General features: G+C 45.9%; 6 protein-coding genes across 6 annotated transcripts; 3 read left to right on the top strand and 3 right to left on the bottom strand.

Moving 5' to 3' along the window:
• On the top strand, positions 1 to 1,119 carry LOC131878287 (zinc finger protein 567-like). The gene has a single exon (XM_059224222.1). It carries the CDS (start codon positions 174 to 176, stop codon positions 1,044 to 1,046), a length of 873 nt encoding a protein of 290 aa, XP_059080205.1. The 5' UTR covers positions 1 to 173; the 3' UTR covers positions 1,047 to 1,119.
• A 1,072-nt stretch (positions 1,120 to 2,191) lies between these two features.
• On the bottom strand, positions 2,192 to 6,369 carry LOC131888912 (putative leucine-rich repeat-containing protein DDB_G0290503). The gene has a single exon (XM_059237901.1). The coding sequence runs from the start codon at positions 6,132 to 6,134 to the stop codon at positions 2,469 to 2,471; it is 3,666 nt and encodes a 1,221-aa protein (XP_059093884.1). The 5' UTR covers positions 6,135 to 6,369; the 3' UTR covers positions 2,192 to 2,468.
• A 46-nt stretch (positions 6,370 to 6,415) lies between these two features.
• LOC131889001 (ATP-dependent DNA/RNA helicase DHX36-like) lies at positions 6,416 to 9,676 on the bottom strand. Its single transcript, XM_059238019.1, has one exon. The coding sequence runs from the start codon at positions 9,431 to 9,433 to the stop codon at positions 6,494 to 6,496; it is 2,940 nt and encodes a 979-aa protein (XP_059094002.1). The 5' UTR covers positions 9,434 to 9,676; the 3' UTR covers positions 6,416 to 6,493.
• Positions 9,677 to 10,493: 817 nt separating this feature from the next.
• Positions 10,494 to 11,550, top strand: LOC131881675 (zinc finger protein 544-like). Its single transcript, XM_059228613.1, has one exon. It carries the CDS (start codon positions 10,627 to 10,629, stop codon positions 11,338 to 11,340), a length of 714 nt encoding a protein of 237 aa, XP_059084596.1. The 5' UTR covers positions 10,494 to 10,626; the 3' UTR covers positions 11,341 to 11,550.
• Positions 11,546 to 13,241, bottom strand: LOC131881665 (methylmalonic aciduria type A homolog, mitochondrial-like; the record flags this gene model as incomplete). Its single annotated transcript, XM_059228602.1, is given in 3 exon segments — positions 11,546 to 11,935; positions 12,327 to 12,745; positions 12,818 to 13,241. Coding segments are annotated over 3 exon segments (1,149 nt in total), but the record flags the coding sequence as incomplete, so codon positions are not given.
• A 770-nt stretch (positions 13,242 to 14,011) lies between these two features.
• Positions 14,012 to 17,427, top strand: LOC131881658 (zinc finger protein 729-like). The gene is made up of 3 exons (XM_059228589.1): positions 14,012 to 14,879; positions 14,947 to 15,673; positions 16,457 to 17,427. Exons 1-3 carry the CDS (start codon positions 14,100 to 14,102, stop codon positions 17,347 to 17,349), a joined length of 2,400 nt encoding a protein of 799 aa, XP_059084572.1. The 5' UTR covers positions 14,012 to 14,099; the 3' UTR covers positions 17,350 to 17,427.
• The last annotated feature ends 1,019 nt before the right edge of the window (positions 17,428 to 18,446 follow it).

The following is an 18,446-nucleotide window of genomic DNA, read 5'->3' as shown; positions in this document are numbered from 1 at the left end:
AGATAAATCAGCAATGTTTATAAATATCCAAATTCTTTCCTTCAAGTGTAGAACCATGGACTTGAACTTCACATTGAGTCCTCGTTTGAACAGCGATTGGATCGACTTTGTGTCTCTCTCATAGTTTCAGTCCGTAATCCATCAACTCCACTGAATGGGGTTCATCGCTCAAGATGTCTGGCAATCCCTACGGTTGTCACATTTGCCAAACGGTTCTTCTAACCAAAGTTGATTTAGACAAGCATCTGAGGCTCCACGCTCGCACGCCGGTCAGCTTTAAGAAGTCCGGGGGGGTTCGGCGCAAGCCAGGCCATCCTGGCGTGCGGAACACGGGGAATAGAGAGTTCAAATGTAAAATCTGTAAGGATTACTTCTTAGAGGAAGCCACGCTTCAGCATCACCTGAAATTGGTTCATAACAAAAAGGTGGGTGAGCTGTATCATTGTCAGAGATGTCCGGCCGTTTTGTATCACCGTGACGACTACAACGTCCACATGCGCCTTCATTCCATCCCCGTGGCCAATCTCGAATCCAGGCCGGAGTCCAAGTTCGTGCCTCCCAAACCCAAGAAGGACCAATTGCCCGCCAAGGGGCCTTATGTTTGCACCTACTGCGGCAAGGTCCTCAATTTCAGGTCTTCTCTAGTCATTCATGAGCGTACTCAACACGGCCATGATGGGGATGGCGAGGACTTGGAACGACCCTATGTCTGTGAAACGTGTGGTAAAGGCTTTACTTCCAAGGCGAATATGGAGCTACACAGTCGGATTCATAACCGCTCTCAACCTTTCCATTGTGATTCTTGCCATGAAGGGTTCTTGACCCGCAAGGAGTTGATGGCTCATGCCAGATCCCATGACAAGGTCATGAGTTTCAAGTGTCAATATTGTGGGAAAACATTTGCTCACAAGATCCCGATGTTGAGACATGAGCGAACTCACACGGGCGGGAAAATGGACGTGTTTGAGTGCGGATCTTGTGACAAACGCTACACGACAAAACACGCCCTGCTCTATCACATGGAAAAGCACGCCCATAACTGGTGATGGCAACTCGTATTGAATACTCACTTATCATCTCTCAACTGGATGCATTTGAAAATACATTTTTTTACTCACATTTCCTGCTCAATCTGCCGTTTGAGTCTGATGAAGTCCAAGTGTTTGATGAGTTGAGTAGTTGTACTCATTTTTCACAAGAAACCATTTTGATCGGTCTAATAGAAGCTTTGAGAAATATATATATCTGGCTGAGCTGGATCGGTTTAGGGAACCTATTGCTCTGAGGACACTTTCTTCCGTGATATTGAGGGGTGGATCATCATTTGCTCGCTGAATCTATTTGCTATGCTCAGCCTGTCATTTAGGATGACACCATTTACCATGAGTGGACCAACTTTGGGAGTAAACTTGCGCTTGATGTTACCTTAAGCATAGAAAGCTTTTGGATTGGATCTCAGTTGCTGTTATGAATTGGTGGCAAAGACGGCTCAAATAAGTGGAAGGAAATGTTAGGGAAATCACACAAATACTTTAGACCTAAAAATTTCCTATAGGAATCAGCTGCCAAATCTGATAGTCACTCCCTTGGCACACCTACGGTTGTCGCATCGTTGTAGGAATTTCTCCTTCAGAAGAATTCAACTACGCTCCACATCTTTATTCTATAGTTGGTCCTAGCAAAATATTCTATTAAAACATTACTTGTGCCTAGAAGGAGCACCCTCCCTAGGCATTTTGACTCCTTCCATAATTTTTCATGTTGAGTTGAAGTCTCAATTAGTTTTCCGGTTTGTCGAGTTATCCGGTATGCCGGCTTTTCCAATGTGTCAAATTTTCCGATGTGTCGAGTTTTCCAGTGTGTCGAGTTTTCTTGTGTCGAGCTTTCCAATGTCGACTTTTCCAATGAGTCAAGTTTTCCGATGAGTCGAGCTTTCCGATGTGTCGAGCTTTCCGGTGTGTCGAGCTTTCCTGAAACTATTTTTACGCCAATCTATCCTCACCTCGCCCATTGTGAGGTTAAGGCCATCTATCAGTATGTCTTTGTGGTATCAGTTTGCTTGAAGCACCTTTAAAATTTGAAGGGAAGAGAAACTCTGTGATCAACTCCTTCATCTTCTAGAAACCCGTACCTCGTTAGGTTTTTTTACCTTCGCAACCATGAAGCTTGCGGTTTCAAAATTTCAATCGGGTATCAATTAATAATTTGTTTATTGAACTGGAGGAATCGAAGACAAAAAAACTGAATGAAATATGTATAACAAACAAAGGTTTGGAAACAATCATAAAGAAAATAACAACACCATTGAGAATCATCAAAAAAAATCGAGATTTGACACGTAGGAATTTCGAATACAACACAAATGAAAACGAATGTTACAACATTAATAAAATGATTCGGCCGTGCCAGGAATGTAACAAATGCAGTTTCTTACGCTCTTTGGAATGACTAGATGTTTCAAGAAAATATTAGGTAGGGATTCGTTCAGGCGTGGCCGAGAGGTGCGGCCCTGTCCCAAAATTTGACGAAATCTCCCGAATGGGACTTCCAGAGCAAGTGGGGGCTAGTTTGCTTTGAAGAACGGCCATTTCAGCCTTGAGGGAGGCCAAACAGCTGTGAAGATTGGACAAGTTACGGCTGGACGAGTTGGAGAGGGGAGGGGGCGGGGGTGGGGTCCGATATCGGAAGAGTTCGGATAAGGCCGATTCGTCCGAGAGGGGAGATGATGGGTGTGATGTTTGAGATCGGAGTTGTTTGATGTGTTCCAAGCTGTTGCGAAGGGCCAGGTTCATGTCTTGAACCTGAGATTTGTAGTTGCTCTTCTCCTCGCTTAGAGATTCAATCGTCATGAGGTAAGTGGCTTTTTCGTGCTTTATTGAGTCTAGCAACTCTTTCAATTCAGCCACATGCTCGTCGTATTTGATCGAATTGAGGGCCATGACCTTCTTCGTGTCCTCAAGTTCAGTGGACTTTTGCTGCAAGTGGAACTTCAGTGTGCTGATGTGATCTTCGAGCGACACAATACTACGAGTCTTTTCTTCCAGGACATGTTCCAATTCTTTGATCTCGCGATCTTTGAGCGTCATCGAGAAGTTTGACGAGGGTGAGTCGCATTTTGATGATTCGGATGTAGAGATTTTGGCTTTTGCTTGGCTTGTGGAGGACTCCATATCTTGAAGGCATTCTTCATATTTGAGCTGAAGGTTCTTCACCTCTTGTTGAAGTTCAAAAGTCTCATGCTCGAGGTTAATAGCGGTCGCTCTAGTTTGGGCGTGATTCTGTTTTTCATTCTTGAGGGAGTTCTCCAAGGAAGAGATCTCTCCCTCCAAATTTGTCTTGGCAATATCGATGCTTCTGATGAGCTCTTGGCGTAACTTGGTATCGTTCTTCAGGTCCTTTTGCAATTGAATCACTTGTTCACGTAAGGATTCGTTAACAACCGATTCACTGACTAGTTTCCCATTTTGGTCCTCGAGTGCGATGATTTGATTTTGCAGCCCTCCTTTGGATTCATTTAGATCCTCAATTTCTCGCTCGTACTCTTTGATAAAAGTCTCTAGCCGAGCGATTCGCTGAGCATGGAGCTCCTTGAATTCTTCTTCGGCCGTCAGACACTCGTCCAAGGAATTTTTCAGACGAGAATTTTCATGCTCGAGCCCTTCAATTCTTATCAGTACGTTTTGAAACTGATTCACTAGGCTTTCGTTCTCGTCCACGGATGTGTTGTACTTCTCGGTGAGGTGGGACATGTTCATTTGAAGCTCGGTCAACTCTTGTTTCGTAGCTTGGTAATCTTCCAGGGCATATTCAAGTTCCTCTAGTTTCTTGGATTGCTCTGAATTGGTTCGTTCCTTGTCCTCTGAGGTGCTCTCCAGCATGATCCGCGTTGAGCACAGATCCATCTCAACAGCTTCAATGTCCGACTTCATTCCATCAATGAGAGATTCTCGATGATCGAGTGCCTGACGAAGAGTCTCAATCTCGTCCAAGTAGAACTTCTCCGATTCGAGTAACTTCTCATTCAAATTGGCCTTCGCTTGCTTCACTTGGTCGATCTCTTGGTCCAATTCTGTGACTTGGTTTTCGAATTGCTCCAAATGCAGCACTTGTTGACGAAGAGTAATGTTCTCCTCTTTCAATTGAGCCAGATCTGGGACGGGCGATTGCGAGTGAAACTCGGCGAGTTTAGTTGAAAGGGTTGTAATCTCTTGTTGGAGTTTGTCAATCTGATCATGAGCTTGCGAGAGTTCGGTTTGCATTTGGAGGTTGGCTTGCTTGGTACGGTTTCGATCTTCCAGGATGATTTTACTCTCGTCGACTAATCTTTGAACCATAGCTTCGTGTTCCAAATCTTTCGTTTTCAATTGATCCACTTCAGCTTTGCTATCATCTAGATTCTGATGGTTTTCGAGGAGCTCTTGCTCCAGTTCCTCTATCTTCTTCTCCAACTCCTTTTGCTCATTTAGGAGTTTCATTTCATTATCAGCTTTGAACTCCAGCTCATCCATGGCACATTGCAAAGTCTTCTCCATCTCGTCTTGAATCTCTTCCATTCTGGACAGTTTTTGTAGCTCTTCTCGATATTTTTCAATTATCATCTCTTTTTCGACGAGTCTGGATTTGATGCTACTCATCTTTTGTTCAGAATCGAGAGCAGATTGCTGATGCTGATTTTGAAACGATCGGAAGTTTTCTCGCACTTTTTTGTTATCCGCCTCCAATTCCTCTTTGGTTTGAGTCAACAACGAGATTTCTCGGTCTTTCTCCTCTAAACTTGATTTCAGACTCTCTAACTCCGATTCTAAATCTTGGAGCTTTCCCGAGAAATCAGCCATGGCTTTACTCTCGTCTAACTTCTTGTTCAGGTTCAAAATGACCTCATCTTTCTCTTCGATGAGCTTGTCTATTGCAATTTCTTGGTCTGACATTTCAGCCTCGATTTTCCTTAACTTCATGGCAAATTCGTCTTTGACACTTTGAGTCTTCACTTGCTCCTTCTCGTATTTGGTTTGTAGGGAGTCTAATTGACTTCGAAGCTCAACAATTTGCACATTCTTGCTCGACAACTCATCTTGCGTTCCAACTAACGAGTTTTGGGCTTGGGTCCTCTGCTCTTGGGCCACCTGGAGTTGTTTCTGATACCAATCTTTGCTTTCGATGGCCCTTTTCAGGTCGGAATCCAACAGCGTAAGCTTCGATTCCGTGGACTTGTTCACATGGTCCAAACTGGACTGATTGGCTTCGAGGCCGGTAAACTGATCGCGCAAGCTTCTATTCTCTCTTTTCAGCGTGTTGCTTTCTTCTGACAATTTGGAGATCTGTCCCCGCAGATTTTCGACCTCCCCAGATTTCGATTTGAGCTCCATCTTGAGCTTGTCGTTGTCCGTTTGAAGACGATCGATTTGGTCATGAGATTTACGCAACTGACTCCGGAATTCGTAGATCTTCACTTCATCCTCGGCCTTGGAGTCTGGCGCACTCTGTTGGGTTTCTTCAATGGGGGTGGTTTTGTTGCCTTCAGATACGAGCGATTTCTGATAAGTTTGAATCGATTCAACTTGGCTTTTCAGATTCACATTCTCGCGGCGGAGACGGAAGTTTTCCTCCTTCAATTGAGACACCTCTAGTCGATGGCTCGAAGATTGGTTGACTTGCTTTTGGAAGGCGTCTTTTTCAGTTTGAAGCAAGGCCATCTTCTTAGCCATGTGCTTCATTCGGCGGTCACCATTTAGCTGGGATTTGGCCACGGAGGAACTAGCCCCACCCGATTGACCGTGGACACCAGGAATGAGTGAAGAATGATGCCTGCTATTGGATAAGGAGAGCGTTAACGACGTGGGAAACGACAAAACCGATAGATCAGAGATGTCCGACACGACCGACAAGTTATCCGAGTAATCGGATTCGTCAGTGTTAATCGAGGACATGGTACAATCACTGCCAGGAATGCTGCCTCCAGTTTGAGACGTATGGCACTTCTGAGCTCCTTCTGAGGTCGACGACAACCTGGAAGAAGCTGAGGATGGCTTGCGGGTGGCACAAAACATGGTGGCCGTCTTTTTCCCGCATCGTTTTTCTATCTTGAGCTGACTAGGATGGTACTGAATGATCTCTTTGGGTCGATTTGATTCCATGTTGGCCGGCAAATCCTCCACAGCACAGAATGGAACGCGTGTGTTGTTGATGTATATGAATTACTTGGGCGTGCAAGAACACCTGCGTCAAGGTACAGACAGAAAGTTTTTTATGAGGGCGTCGTCCTCTTGATTGATTGATTGAATGAATGAATGAATGTGCGATGAGTTTGTAAGTGTTCTTCACTTGTTGAGAAAGCATCAACAAGGACAACAGTTGATCAGATCGCCTCGCCCGGGGATCACCCACCGGATTTGAGACTCTACATCCTGAGAGTAACCTGCAATCGTAAAAATAAGTTATGACGAAACTTTCGGGCCCATGGTGGATTCATATAAGCACGTGAAATTTAACCAATTTACTCGTCATCGTCATATACGGAGTCTCCAATGGGAGAAGATGACAATAAACGAATGATAGAATCAATGACTGCGCCTTCGAAGCGATTCGTGTCCCAATCGGTTTGATCCGGTTTAATGATTTTCATCTCAAGCAATTTGTCCCAATGGGCTCGAAGGCTCTTGAAGAGATCCGCAGTCTCGCGAGAACAATTGAACGTCACAAACGGATCCACTTGAATGCTTTCTAAAGCGGTCCCATCGCTCAAAAATTCGTTCTTCAATTTGAGCGACTCGCCAAAGAAGATCAAAGACATGGGCGAGATCTCAGTGCAGTCGTGAACTAAGACCGAATTGCCTTTCATCATGACGTGATACACCATCCACGGGTGCTTAAAATCACTCTCGGAGGCATTCACGGATTTCGGATGAATAGACACACGCCTTTCAGTCACCGTCATCAAGGACGGAATTCTGACCGGTCCTCGCCGCTTCATTTTCAACGAGGCCACGTTCGGATACAAGCCAGCACAGACGATGGCTCGGACTAGGGCCTCATTTGACGAATTTCGATTGCAACTCTTGGCTTTGTAGTTCGATGACGGGAGAAACTTTTGCTCGCAAAGGTAGTCGGCAAACTGTTGCTTCATGTTGACCAACATTCTCAGCACAGATTCGGAGAGAAAGAACTCCCAACAGAAGTCTCGGTTGGAGCCGTTGGAGCGTGCTTTTTCCCATTCCTGGATAGCATTGGCCAAAAGGAGGTGATCAGATTTGGTTCCTCGGGATAACTGTCGTCGCTTTTCATCGGCCAGCTTTTCCTTCCCCAACGGAATCATGAAAGCGTCTTTGAAGGTCAACGATGCGGCCACGGACAAGATAGGGTCGACACAGCCAAAGATGGCCGCCAAGAGGACCATCTTTCCGGTTTGCGGGTCCATGGGCAATTTGGAGAGATGAAATCCCAAGGCAGTGAGCTGCTCCTCTTCATCCAAAGCATTGATGGTCCTCAACATGGTCAAAGCCCGCTCGATGGTCAAGTCCTCGGGCGGTTCCATCACTTTCGACAAGAACGGAGCCACTTTGCCAAAGCCGAGCGACTTGATCTGCAGGACGAGTTCCTCCAATTTCGTGCGGAGCATCTCCGGCTGGACAAACTTGTCGAGCGTCATGGCTCGGGACTTGGTGAAGAGGTGGTAACAAATGCCGGGTTGAACCCGACCCGCCCGACCCCGTCTTTGTCGGGCATTGGCTTCGGCCACCCATTCGGGTTTGAGGGTGGCCAGATTGGATTTCGGGTCGTAGTTGGTCATCTTGATCTTACCGCAATCCACCACAAAGACCACGTCATCAATGGTGATGGACGTTTCGGCAATATTCGTGGCGATCACGATCTTGCGCACTCCCTCAGGAGGTCGGGAGAATATCTCTTTCTGATTGATGGTAGGCATGAGAGAGTGAAGCGGGAAGATTTTGACTCGGCCGCGCAATCGATAGGGCCCATCGTCCGTGAGCAGTCGATTGACCTTCGAGATATCGTCCCAACCGGGCACAAACACCAACACAGCACCGGATTTCTCGTGGGCATGAATATGATGGATCAAAGTGGCGATGAGCTCGTGGTTGATTTCCTCGCTCTCGGGCAACCGGAGGCTGTCCAGCGTGGATCTGGAGTAGTGACCTTGACTCTCCAAATGTCGGATGTACGGGGTCACATAGTCTTGGAACGCGTCACTGGCTCGGGCGGTTTCTTTCCCGCGCTTCGTGTGTTTGTGCCAGACGGGCTCGGGTTTGTCACTCGCTTTCCGCGATTGAGATGGGATGCGAAAGCCCGTCATCTCGAGCACATCTTCGAGGTAATATTCAGTCACCGGGAACGTGAAGCCCGGGATATTCAACATGGGACAGTTTCGGAAGTACCGGGAAAAGAGTTCGGCATTGAGCGTGGCCGACATCAGAATGACCTTGAGATCGGCGCGACGAGGCAAAATGTCCTTGAGCACGGTGATCAGGAAATCGGACTGAAGGTCGCGTTCATGGATCTCGTCCAACACGATGTGGGACACGCCGGTCAAATTCGGGTCAGACCGTAGCCATTGCAGCACCACGCCCGTCGTACAATACAGGATCGAACCTCGCTCACGGGGCAAGCGGCTTTCCAAGCGGATCTGATAGCCCACCGATTGGCCCAAGCGCTCATGGCGCTCCTGCGCCACCCGCTCAGCGATGCTAATGGCCGAGATCCGGCGGGGTTGGGTGCACACGATCCGGGTGGTGGAGGCTCGCCCATTCAAGAGCGCATCTTCCAGAAGAAATTGAGGCACTTGCGTGGTCTTGCCGCAGCCCGTCTCGCCGCTAATCACCACCACTGGATGACGGCGAATTAAAAGCAACAGTTCATCCCGCATGGCAAAGGCCGGCAGCTTTTCCCGAAAAAGGCCCATGACCGAAAACGGGTCCCGTTCATTTTCTTGCCTTTGCAAGGACTCATCCAGCTCGGGCTGAGGCGTTAAGCCGCTATTCACGGGCTGAGTAGAGATGCGGTCGGCCCGTCGATTGGCGGCTATGTTTTGATGCCAAGCATCCACAAACTGGTGGCCCCCCTCCATGGCTGGGCGGGTCGGGGCGAGAGCGCTGACCCGCCTCAAGACGTCCTGCCAGGCCCCTTGTTCGCCGCTAGGCAGGGCAAGCACACTCCGGGACTCACGCTGGCTTTCTTTTTGCCGTTGGGCGTAGTACAGGCCAATATCACGGCCGCGTAACCCGGCCGGCGGTCCGCCGCCGCCTCCACGGCCCCGTCCTCGTCCTCCGCCTCGCCCTCGGCCCCGCCCGCCCCGTCCCGTATCCGGGTCGCCACGGGCTTGACTGTAGCCGCGAGCACCGCCCGTGCCACGTCCCCAGCCACTCTCCGGTTGATGGTAGGATCCGCCACGGCTGCCATAATAGTAATTCTCGGCCATGACGCGATCGGGCACCGGTCTGCGGGTCCCCAGTTGGATTAGCCGGGCGCCCAACCGCGGGGCGTTCAGCCTGGCGGTGAACAGCGGATCGGCCAATCAAGGCCCCCAGTCCAACTCAAGCGGGTTCAGCCCACCCGTTAGTTAGCCGTGGGTGACTGTGGGATGCCGCAGGCCAAACGGAAGTCCAACTGAAGGCACTACTAACTAAGTAACTTACGGCGTCTGTATTTAATGTCATGAATGGCTGGACTCAGCTGGACTCAGCTTGTCCCACTCTATAAGCGGTAATGAGCGAGTTCATTTCCCGACCCAATCAATAGCTACTGTATGTATAGCGTGACCCTCGATCAGTGAGCTGGGCGTGCCATCATCCATCAGCGCATTCCATTGACCCAGAGCTGAGACGCCAGAGAGAAATGATGGATAAGCTATTACTTGATGGAAATACATCTAGGCTCAAAAGCAAAAAACAATAAGAGTTGGGGCGGGTGTGGAAAGTTATTCTTTATTGACCGCTCATAGATAAACTTGCTCTGTGGTAATGGGCAAGACGGATCGGTTCATGAGGGCGAAAAATACCGTACATGGGAGTGCCGTTAACCAGTTCGATACAGTATTGTACAGTAATTTTATTGTTCTTTTCAAAATACTATTGAAAACAACAGTCATTTGCCTTCTCCCCTCCCTCCTCTTATTGCGGACAAACGAAAGCAGAAACGTAAGAATATGCTCGAAGATGTCTAAGTTTAACTAAATACTTTTTCGCAGAGCCACTTATTGCTGATCTATTCCAACACCATAAAGCCACTACTATCCCTTCTGAAAGACCTTTCATTTTTTTCAGTTTCTCAATCCTTTCCTTCAGGTTATCCTCTTTCTGTTCTTTTTGTTGCCTTAGGCTGCATTCTGTATCCATGTTCTGACACGTTATAAATCGACTATATAAGATGTCACGAAAGGATTTTTTTTTCAAAGTAGGTCCCTCTGTTCTGAAGTTGGGGAATTTTAGCGGGATGAAAAATCCCTGGCACATTTCTGAGGGAATTTCGCCCAAAACCCATCCGGCAACACTGTTGTTCAACATCATTGCTCTACCACAAACATCGACAAAACGAAAACAGCTCTTTATTTATTTACCTTTGGAGCTAATACTTGGGAAGGACGGATTGTCATTGGCATCCTCCCGCCCAACCATGTCAGAAACATTTGAATGCGCCCATTGCCGCACCACCCTCCTGACCGAACTGGATTTGCGGAATCACGAACGCCTCCACCAACGCCATCCGCCCACCACTCCCCCGAGCCAGTTATGGCAGGCCTCACCCAAAATCGTGAAGGTCAATCAAACCTCCATCCGATGTCAGATGTGCACGGATCGGTTCCCCACGCCCAAAGAGCTCCAACGTCATTGCCGACAAGAGCATCCTGAGCACGAGAGGTCGGATATCTTCTCATGCCATTTCTGTCCCGCCGTCTTGTTCCATCAGAGCGACTTGGCCACCCATGAGCGACTCCACCAGGTACCCATCGACCAATTTTCCACGGCTCCTCCAGCTGACCAGGTATCCAAATTTGTGGCGCCCAAGACGCACAAGAAACGCTCGACGGAGAAGGGTCCTTTCATTTGTGCCTATTGTGGCAAGATGTTGACCACACGATCGTCCTTTGTTATCCACGAACGGACGCATACGGGCGAGATCCCGGAGCGGCCATTCGTGTGCGAGACGTGCGGGAAAGGCTTCACGTCCAAGTGTAACATGTTGCTTCATAGTCGAATCCATAGTCAGGAAACACCTTTGACGTGCCAGACATGTGAATTGACCTTTAGGACCAAACGTGAATTAGTGGTGCATGGTAGGAGTCATAAGGCAGGGCTTCAAATGCCAGTTTTGCCAAGAGACCTGTGACCACAAGAGCTTGATGATGCAGCATGAAAGGCTCCATTCGGGCGAGTCGGCGAGTCCGTGGGCGTGTGCGAGTGTGATATCTGCCACAAATCCTCGAGTGCCAAACACACCCTCAATTATCGTATGAGCACTCATCTCCGCTCGGAGGCTCAACTCTGACATGCGAACCTTTGTATGCTAAATATAACCGTTATGAGCCTTGATCTCGAACATGTTATTGTTTTAGTGTTATTATGATGATCAAATCCTGCTAACGTTACAAATGAACAAATGCAATGACTTGTTGGCGTCAACTCTTGGCGTTCTTCTCGTCGATCTGAACGAACCTTTCGATGAGCAGATCGGCTGCCGTACCGGGACTGATTTCGAAATTGGCCACTTTGTCCTCGAGATGGTTGGTTCGGTTCTTGATGGCCGGATGCGACACAAAGATCTCGAGCAGTCTGTCGTTGATGTAGTTCCACATCCACTTCTGCCTCTGTTTGGCTCGTTTCAGCTCAAGTTCATCATGCTCACTCATGAGTTCTTTGAATTTCATCATCACCTCCCAAACATCGGGCAAACCTTCACGGGTAATTGATGATACCAATTTAACCTGTGGAAGACAACTATTATCAGGGTCATTTACCAGTAACTATTATTTGCATGCAGGCTGCAATTTTTTTAAGAAAAAACTTTCATGTCCCACATTGTTTTTGCAGCGGCAAATTTTGGCCGGGTCTAGCTATTGGGGTATCTTTTATTGTGGACGTCGAAACTACCAATTGGATTGTAATCCCCAGTAGTATTTTCAATTATGACCTTTCTTTATATTCAAATAATATCTCACTTAAAACATGCTAACGGATCAACTTCCACGTATTTCCTACGAGTAACAAAAACAATCATATCCAAGGCGTTGACCATTGCCAATCAAACAATGAAGGAACCTGAGAAGAACTTCATTGCAGCGCGAGGAAACAATATTCGGATGTACTTTTTCTCACCTTGGGCTTCCACAACACATGTTTTCTCCGCATAAATTTCAGGGCAGAGGTATATTCTCCCTTGATCCGACGAGCGGGTGCCACGAGATCCCCATCACATTTGTTGACGATAATCAGATCGCTTTGTTCCACAATGCCTCGCTTGATCCCTTGCAGTTCGTCACCCCCTGCGGGTGGAATCAAAAGACAGAACATGTCCACCATATCGGACACTAAATACTCGGATTGACCCACGCCCACGGTCTCAACGATGATGATATCATAACCACTGGCCTCGCAGAGCACAATAGCCTCATTGGTGGTTCGGGTCACTCCACCCAGATGACCTCGATTGGGCGAGGGTCGAATGTAGGCATTTAGATCTCGCGTCAGCTCTGGCATGCGCGTTTTGTCACCCAACAATGATCCACCCGTGGTTCCTAAGCAATCCGATTAATATCAAACAATCCGACCCACCCATTGCAGTCCGCAGACCTTTTGAAGGCACCAACCTGAGGACGGATCCACGGCCAAAACCGCTACTCGATGACCTTCAGCCGTCAAGCTCCGACCAAAGTTCTCGATAAAAGTTGATTTGCCCGCGCCGGGGGGTCCACTCAGTCCAATTCGAAAAGTGGTCCCTTGGGACTGTCCCCTGAGATCTCCGGGACGCTCTTGTCGCATGTGTTTTTCTACCAAAGTCAGTAGCTTTCTGGCTTCCAAGGCTTTTTGTCGATTGGATGATTCGACCAGAGTGATGCATCGAGCTAAAGCGTAACGCTGACCCTGAAGCAGGTCACGGTAGAGCTTCTCAGTTTGAGGTAGTAGATCTTGGACCCGCAAATCCTTGGTCAGACCTCGGATCGTTTCGGCTTTATTGGATGCCAATCGAATGTGGAAGAGTGATCTCCTCCAAGCCTTGTGCCCAAGAGCGCTCTTGGAACAAAGGCACCACATTTCGTACTAGAAATCTAGAATGGACCTTTCGATGACATGTACAGCATCATGAACATGTACTACACTCGCCTGTTTGTTGTTGTTTTTATATGCTGCTCTTGTCATCAAATTAATGCCATATTTTCCATACTAATTTGTTATGAAACGACTTAAAAAAAAAAGCACATTTAGTTATTGGAAATTAGTCACCAAAATCGTCCAGCTACCACCCTAAAGAAAACACATCTTTACTTATTCAAGTTGCTAAAAATGGTTGGTTGTGAACATTTTTGAAGAGGTTGAGAGGTTTCTATCAGAAACTACCTCGAGTTTCAATCTCGTTCTGTCCTTAAACGGAAAATTAAATATTTTCATTCACAAAAGCTGTGGACCTTTCTAAGACATTAGTCAATGTACTCTTATCCCTGCAAATAGCTAAAATCATGCTTGTTCGATGATATTTCAAGCACTTTCAATTCAATTCACCTGTACGAAGAAACATGTCGATACAAAGAGCAAAGAACTTGTCCGTGGCCCTCAAATATTGGGTAACGATCTGATGAGACTAAAATAATTGGCATACTCTGCCAAAGTCTGAATATGTGACTACAATTTATACAGTCGTATCATTTTCAGAATCAAATCCATTTCTTCATCAGGTAATCGGGAAATGATCTTCCCCGTTCCCCTCAATCAATCTTTTCCTGGCAGCCTCGCGGAATTTTGGCTGAATTGGCTCGGGCAATCAGATCCAGCAGCTGGCAAAGGAAACCTGGATTGGCTTTCATGGGGGAACATTTTATGGGGAATGCAAAAAAGTTGTTTTTCAATCTCTGATGAGCAAGCAACATAGAAAACATGGAGCTTGAAACATCAGATGTGGAGAAAAGCTTTGACGAGAGCATTCGATTCTTTAGTGAGCCGTCAGATACGAGCGGTAATCTCAGCAAACACATTAGTGGAAAGAGATTCATTTGTCATTTGTGCCACGATCACTTTCATGGATTCGACCAATGTCTGCAACATATGAATGAGGTTCATAAAGACCAAGAGAACAAATTCTCCTGTATCGCTTGTCCGCGATATTTCAAAAGGAACGATCACTTAAAAAGACATTTTGAAGGGCACGTGCTTGAAGATCAAAACCCGAAACTTTGGAAGACCCGATTTCAATTTCAGTGTTGTTTGTGTCCTGAAATAAAACTTGGGTTGGATTCAAGTCTAAAACACATGCATGACAAGCACGATCTGGAATCTACAAATACAGACGCTCGGGACATAATGCAAGGGCGATATCAATGTATATTGTGCCCAACACGATTCCAAGATGAAAATGACATCGAGACTCACCTTTGGAACCATATCAGCGCCCAATTTGACCAAGGCCCCTGCGGAAAATCAGTGTCGAAGAATTGGGCTGAAAATCATATTTGGCCTTGTAAGTTATGCCAATCATCTCCATCAACGGAATCCGACTGCCAGATGAATGGCATTACCAATTATATCCAACACATGAAGATGAACCATAAATATGCCACAGGCTGGATTTGTCCCAAGTGTCAAAAAGACCGATTTCAGACAAAGCAACATTTCAAGGCCCACCTCTTCACGCACGTAAGCCAGAAAGTGGCCTGTGAGGTAGATTTTGGTTCAGGTTTGAGATCTTTAACCTATAATTCACTTATAACATCCCTTACAATTCTAGCTTTGCGGGAAATTGATCTCCGATGAAAGTAAAATGAAGCGTCATGTGAAAGAAGTGCATGTTAAAGTAAAGAATCACATGTGTAAGGAATGCGGTAAGCGGTTTTCTCGTCCAGAGAAACTACGTACCCATGAGATTATCCATCTCTCCCACGATTCTCGTCCGTATTTATGCCATGAGTGCGGAAAGGCCTTTGGCCGATCAGAGCACATGTTGAGACACTCCCGGATCTGCGGGCGTCGAAGAGCCATGGCGTTTGATTTGAGCACGCCGGATACACCGCGAAAGAAGTTCCTTCGCTTAGGATTCGAGATCGGAGTTGATGGATTGGTCAAGGATCCCCAGACCAATATGTATCCGTGTCCAGAGTGTTCTCATCAATACAAGGATCGGCGTTATGTGGTGGAACATGTTGCTCGGAAACATCGCGGGAAGAATCAGGATGAAAGTTTTCGGTGCGAGCTTTGTGAACTAGACTTCAAAGTGTTGAAAGATTTGGAGCGACATAAAGTAGGATGCACGGTGCCTAAAGGAAGTTCAAAGTCAGTGCTTGGCGCCAAAGTAAAGCAATTCCACATGGATGGACAAGTTGCAGCTCATGATGCAAAGTTGAATGCAATGCACTTCAAATCTGATCAATGTCAATTAGAGTCTGGCCGAGACATCACTCTTAAATTCATCATGAAAGCGCCTCATGAAGATAACAGAAAGCTGCCTTCAACGACCGGTGAGGAGATGGGTTTTTTTTTGGCAAGAATTTTCTAAATAGGGACTCGGCATGTTCATGAATGTCTTATTTCTCAACGGTGAATGATATTTGCTTTTCCCCAGTTTTCTAGACGAGCTGAAGCTCGATAAATTTTTCGATTTTTTAAAACCCAAATAGCTAATTTTTATTCTATGATATCTGGAATCTAAGAATACACAAAAGGCATTGTGGGGAGCTTGTTATGTATAACCACTTCCAGAAGTGGCTTTAGGTCTTTGATTGATCGTGATTGCATTTTTGGCATGATGGAAAAGTTCCATCCCGATGGAAGAGATACGTTTACAAATTTGGGTCAAGGACATAAAAAGAAATGAGACACCTTTTTCATTATAGATACATTGATCCCATAGTGTTAGCATTTCAGGCACTTCATGTTTTTCAGTGGCAGGAAGGTTATTTAAAAGCTATCTTTCATCATTGCATTGTGAAGATGGTCCTGTGAACATCCTCTATGGTACATGGCAGGAATCCCACTAATCCGAATCTGCACAATAACTAAATTCTTGAAAGTTTGAGCCACAATAACTGATCACCTAACGGATTTTTAGACACGTCCCTTACAGAGAAGGGACGTTTTTTTCTTACAATGGTTGGTGACCTTTATTTGAAGGTCAAATGCTCTGACGATGCCTTTCATCTTGCATCTCATCAAAATTGAATCAGGATCACTATCCGTTTTAGCTTTCTTATTTTCCATTTTATTTTCGAAAAAGTAATTCGTTTTCAATGATTTGTTTTCAGTGCCCATCTCGATGGAATGTGAAAATCGAAAATCATCAAAATATAACGAACCTTCAACTGCAGATATAAACGAGGAATGCGAGGTTTACGGTGAGGGTTTGAATGATGAGATAGCTTTACATCAACGCATCATTGTCGACAAAGTCCCTAGTCAAAACTTGGCTTTGACCCAGAAGCTCAAAGGAGAATTTGCCGAGGCCTCCATGAAAGTTCAAGAGAAGTTGAACCAACAAGCCAGGACTGAAATGGAACCCAAAATGAAACTAGTCTCGCATCTCAAAAACCAGAAACATACGCCCTTCAGATGCATGGAATGTCCACGATCATTTACGAGACAGAAGAATCTCGTCAAACATGTTCAAAGTCAGCATACTCAACAAAAGATTCAGATCAAAGAAGAGGGGACACAAAGGACTACAAATTGCAGCCCCGAAGTGGATCAAGTGGATCCAAAGGCAAAAATTAAATCCAAAGACAATACGTTGAAGCAGGAGAGGATTGTTTTTCGAAACGGGGTGCATCTCCCGTTCAAACCAATGGGATGTCTGGACTGTGATATCGACTTCCACGGCAAAAATGATCTCTTTCACCATTTTAGAAATGAGCCACACTCCCTGGGATTGACCAAGTATCCCGTGATTTGCCCAATCCAATCGTGCAAGATGACTTTTTCGTCTGAAGGTCGGCTCTTTCAACACTTTAAATTGGGAAAGCACAATCAACCCTGCCCGTCTTGTGGAAAGATTTTTCGAAGGGTAAGAAGCACCATGTTTTTGAAAAATAATCGGGTACTTGACCAATCGGGACAACGCTTTTTTATGACTCCTTTCAACTGGACATCTTCTTACAAAAGTTGTAGCCTTAAGTTATTCCTGGACGTTGTACGATCCTGATTGCTGGTATAATATGCCTATGTTCCTTTCATTAGTTTGGATTTTACTTCTTTGCTTTGCTTCCAAGTACAGACTTCTTACGTAGGGCCTTTTTCTATACTAAAACTTTAGAATGTTAACTATATGTACGATGTACTCCTAGAATTGCAACTGTCGGTTCATTAATGGGCCTCTGGCCTCATTTTCAAACCTCTGTCATTCGTTATGGTTTGATTCATCTGTATATTCATTTTCCTTCTCAGCTCGTATGTGTTTCCTGGTTTTTTGCCGCCTTTATCAAAATTGGAAATATTGCAGGTCTTCTATCCCATCATAACCATACATATCTAAATCGGTGTTGCTGTTTTCTGTTTCAAACAATCATGAAATTTGACGTAGCAATGAACTTGGTCCGTCCAAAGACCGGTCGATAAAAGGGCTGTATTTGGACGTGCATTGTCTAATTTCCAAAAAGACAGCACAAAGGTTAAGATTCTAGAGGAGCTAGTTATCGATAGATGTATTTCATTCATTTCTATAACAGAACCCTCCTTCGCCCAGGGATTCTAGACGAGAAACTAACCATGTTTGGTTTCAACTTAGTCCGTTGCAAAAGGGTACGCCTTGACAAACCCATTTTACCACAAGGGTGCGTCTATCTATTTACGTATCACGAATGATTTGCAAATTAGTCGTGTTCACATGTCTAGTGGCGAAATAAAGGTCTTAGTTTGTCAAGGTCTTGATCTGCCCATTGTCACAAAGTATAGGCCCCCTTCTTGTTCTGTAAGGCCGTTCTTGTCACCTCTCAAATTCAGAGCAAATGTGTTGTACCGGTTAGTTTGCTCAAAGGCTTTCTTTGTAGGGGACTTCAATTTTCCGGCTAGCGTTGTAGAGTGGGAGGCCAGTCCTGATGGGTATATTCCCATTTCGAAATCGACACCTCAGTCGTTCAAAAAGCTGGAGGAGTTTGCGATCTTGAGCAACTTCTCCCAACATGTTGGCGTAGCCAGCAGAGGGATGCGTTCTGGACTTGGTCTTTTACAATGACTCGAGAGAGCCAAAATATGCTTTATTTATTTCATGGCATAAAACAGGTTTAATCGCATATCTTGCAT

The sequence above is a fragment of the Tigriopus californicus genome, chromosome 1 (assembly GCF_007210705.1).
Source record: "Tigriopus californicus strain San Diego chromosome 1, Tcal_SD_v2.1, whole genome shotgun sequence".
Lineage (NCBI taxonomy): Eukaryota > Metazoa > Arthropoda > Copepoda > Harpacticoida > Harpacticidae > Tigriopus > Tigriopus californicus.
Note: the sequence above shows the minus strand (reverse complement) of the source record. Positions and strands in the feature narration are given on the sequence as shown.

Bases quoted from the DNA above. Each gene is read 5' to 3' on its own strand.
- LOC131878287 (XM_059224222.1), top strand. From the start codon at position 174: ATGTCTGGCAATCCCTACGGTTGTCACATTTGCCAAACGGTTCTTCTA.
- LOC131888912 (XM_059237901.1), bottom strand. From the start codon at position 6,134: ATGGAATCAAATCGACCCAAAGAGATCATTCAGTACCATCCTAGTCAG.
- LOC131889001 (XM_059238019.1), bottom strand. From the start codon at position 9,433: ATGGCCGAGAATTACTATTATGGCAGCCGTGGCGGATCCTACCATCAA.
- LOC131881675 (XM_059228613.1), top strand. From the start codon at position 10,627: ATGTCAGAAACATTTGAATGCGCCCATTGCCGCACCACCCTCCTGACC.
- LOC131881658 (XM_059228589.1), top strand. From the start codon at position 14,100: ATGGAGCTTGAAACATCAGATGTGGAGAAAAGCTTTGACGAGAGCATT. The intron at 14,880-14,946 runs GTAGATTTTGGT...TTACAATTCTAG, and splicing joins GCCAGAAAGTGGCCTGTGAG to CTTTGCGGGAAATTGATCTC. The intron at 15,674-16,456 runs GTGAGGAGATGG...ATTTGTTTTCAG, and splicing joins AAAGCTGCCTTCAACGACCG to TGCCCATCTCGATGGAATGT.